The sequence below is a fragment of the Daktulosphaira vitifoliae genome, unplaced genomic scaffold (assembly GCF_025091365.1).
Source record: "Daktulosphaira vitifoliae isolate Bord-2020 unplaced genomic scaffold, ASM2509136v1 Scaffold_1, whole genome shotgun sequence".
NCBI classification, from domain to species: domain Eukaryota; kingdom Metazoa; phylum Arthropoda; class Insecta; order Hemiptera; family Phylloxeridae; genus Daktulosphaira; species Daktulosphaira vitifoliae.
This window is the reverse complement of record NW_026099572.1, coordinates 89545537-89548977: the sequence shown is the minus strand read 5'-3', so window position 1 is coordinate 89548977 and position 3441 is coordinate 89545537. Positions and strand designations below refer to the sequence as shown.

Here is a 3441-nt window from a genome sequence, read left to right as displayed (position 1 = left end):
AGTTATGTTTTGAAGTATATTTCTTGGTTTCTTCTTAGGGCGATTGTTTTCTGAAATTGCTGGTCTACCTAAAAATAAAAGTAACATGTTTGTTTAATTGACAAATGGTATTTATAAATTATACTCACCTGACAATAGACGTTTTCTGAAATAGTACTTTTTTCTTCAACCATATTGCCAAAGATGCTATTTTCATTAATATTGTTTTCTGTATTTTCTATTACATTTACTGGTTTTAATTTAACTTCTTCAACTGTCAATGCATTTTTATGAATAACCTCTGATGGTAAAAGACCTTCATAAAATGATTATTTGGTGCTTTATTACCTAGTGCTAATTGTGCAATTGAATGTTTATCCTCTATTGTAACAGGAGGGAAATTAACTCCAACTTTATTAAAAAACTTGTATACAATACCTTGATGTTTAAAAACTTACCATACATTCCAGCTGTACACGAACAAATACCTATAGATTGTATAACACAATACATCAACTGTATTATCTGTATTAACTTCATTATCCACTTCAATATCTTTTTGGGTCACAGAATCAGTTAATTTTGTAATTTTTTCAAAAATTTACGAGCAGTTGCATTTCTATCATTTGAAAACTCGAGAAATTTTTTTCTATAATAATGTTCCAAATTGGTACAACAAAAATCAATAATTGAAATAACATTGTATGCTTTAACTCTACTTAATACATTTTCTTTAAAAATTCTCACTGAAACTTCACTAAAGATATTAGTGCGGTGGCCTCTATTTATGTGATCTCTCCATGCTAAACACCAACGCTCTTTATGATTCCAGTGAAATGTAGTAATATAATTTTGTTTGAACACTACTGAATCATACATGCTTTTAATTAAAAAACGTTTAGTTAATACAATCTCTGTTCAAAAATGGTAGAGTAACCTATCAGTAAATGAAGTTAATTATATTACAGTTTAACTCTACTTGAAACTTTGTCTAAATTCTTTAGATAAAAGTAATAGTAGTGTTCACTCCTGATGATGTTACTGTATTTAGGTTACTTGAATAAAAAATTTTGTATCATAATTAATTTTAATATCCAATAATATCATGTAAGACAGGCAAATAATCATCTAATATTGTATAATAATTAAAAAGAATGTATTAAATGTAATATAAATATTATAAAAGTAATTATTTCATATGTTGTTCATATTTTACCATAAGAACCCCTTGACCAGTACGCGGACCTAAATTTAAAATACTCCATTTATCATGCCAATTCTGTATAGTTCTATATGTTGGGTTCAATCGAGCGTTTGCAAAATCCTCAATAGAATGATTATTCATTGCCATAACACTCTCATGGTAACTATAATAAAAATTATTTTTGAAATATTAGCAAAAACCCTTAAAATGTTGCATTTAAAACTTAAAAAAAAAGTTTTTATTTTTAAAACTACTTAATTACATAGTTTTTAAATTTTGTATTTTTATATTATGGATTACATTATGCATACAAACCGAATAGCTTCAGTTATAGTCATTCCGTCATTAAAATAGTCTTCAAAATTTTCTCTGAAATTAGGAAAAGCATTTAAGCATTTTAAAGCCTCTGCTGTATTTATGTTGTGATTGTGTTCATTAAAAATTGTAATAACACCTAATAATTTTTNAATTTAAGAATTTTAAAGCCTCTGCTGTATTTATGTTGTGATTGTGTTCATTAAAAATTGTAATAACACCTAATAATTTTTCCTATCCATACATAAAATAGTCAATATAATGATACAACTACATTTAAAAAAATGATATTCTCACTACTTTTTATCTTTTTCAAAATTTATAAGTATTTTTTTCAACTGACTTTAAATGTAAAACTGTCTAAATTTTGACTTAACTTTAAGTGTATTGATTCCTTATATGGATTATACAAAGTCGCGTTTAAAAGTATGGAAATTAGTGTNAGTGTATTGATTCCTTAAATGGATTATACAAAGTCACGTTTAAAAGTATGGAAATTAGTGTAGCAATCAATTTCAAATATTATTAAAATAGTTTAAAAAAAGTCTATTATATTTTCTACATTATGTTTGTATATACTAACTTTAATGTAGGGATCAGTTTTTCTAGTTGAAACAGAATCTAGCTTTACCACAACTTTTATTTTGGCTTTACACTTAGTGTTTTTAGATTGTCCTCTTTTATTGTGTTCTTTGTCAACTTTATGGTAAGAGCTATGATGATATATAAATAATTTTCTATGAAACAGTTTTAAAATATTATATTAGTGTTAATTATTTATTGTATTAAACATAATTCAAAGAAAAAATTTATTTACTAACTTGCACTGAATATAAGTTCCATTTGGAACTGAAGAACGGACATTCCATTTAGTATTAGTATTTAAAGAAAATTCATAAATCCAATTACTAATACTTGATAAATCTAAAATATTTGACCTAACCAATGTATATTTTTCGTTAGATTCAATAATTTTATTGTTAAATGACGAAGGAAGGTTTTCAGAACTTATAACTGGATTCATTTTACATACAAATATAAAGAAAATATTGCTAATAAATAATAATATATGAGATAATTCAAATATGTGCATCAAATTTTACTTAAAGTATTTATTTGTAAAAAGTTAATCAATTAAATCATACAAATATTTGTCCATTGTTTAAAACAATTCTTTTAATCTTTTTTTAAAACAATTATGAATTAAGGCGGCAAAATTCAAATTGTTATCATAAATAATGTGTAGCCAATCAGAGAGGCGAATTTCTTGCTGGGTTAGATTTTGTGTGCACAATGTTAATATGCTGTCCGGCGTGATCCTTGGGCGACAACAGGTTAGCAGCGCTGTAGGCGATGGTGCGCGGGTGCAGATCGGATGGTCGACGTTGTCGCTTTCACAACGGGAAGAAGACTCTCGCACCATTTGCGGCGGGTCGCCGTCGGCCGTGAGGCATTTGCTGGACTTTGCACCGTAGCGTATATCACGCGGTGTTGGTCAGTTAAACTCTCATAGTAGGGCGACGGCTGATAAAGGTGGCCCGAGTCGCGGGGCATCGTATATAACGAAGCGACGCGAGCCGTGTCAAATACCCCCCGCCAAGCCACCGGTCAAATTAATGACGGCCAGGAAGAAACCGCGTATCGCAGTGAGGCCGTAAACTCACGTTGTTTGTTGGGTGATCTAAGGGGTGAGTGCGTGTGGTATACACAAACGGAATTGGTATAATTCCGTGGGTTTTTTCGCTGGTCGCTGTTTCACCGTTGCTGATTTAGATGATGTTGCCGCTACTGTGTTGTGGCTGCTCATTGTTGTTGTCACCGCTTTATGAGCCATAGTATCAAGTAAGTTATAAAAAAAAAATATTAAAATGTGAGGTTAGTCTCCTTGAAACCCTTTCTATACTTAAGTTTTTTATTAAATGGTCGCAAAAAGCAGGCAAAAG

At 29.6% G+C, this 3441-nt stretch overlaps 1 protein-coding gene across 1 annotated transcript; it reads right to left on the bottom strand.

Moving 5' to 3' along the window:
* Positions 1 to 1168: 1168 nt before the first annotated feature.
* Positions 1169 to 2584, bottom strand: LOC126896653 (uncharacterized). The gene is made up of 5 exons (XM_050669608.1): positions 2320 to 2584; positions 2082 to 2235; positions 1638 to 1732; positions 1499 to 1552; positions 1169 to 1346 (listed from the first exon to the last, which is right to left on the bottom strand). Exons 1-5 carry the CDS (start codon positions 2520 to 2522, stop codon positions 1169 to 1171), a joined length of 684 nt encoding a protein of 227 aa, XP_050525565.1. The 5' UTR covers positions 2523 to 2584.
* Between the last annotated feature and the right edge of the window lie 857 nt (positions 2585 to 3441).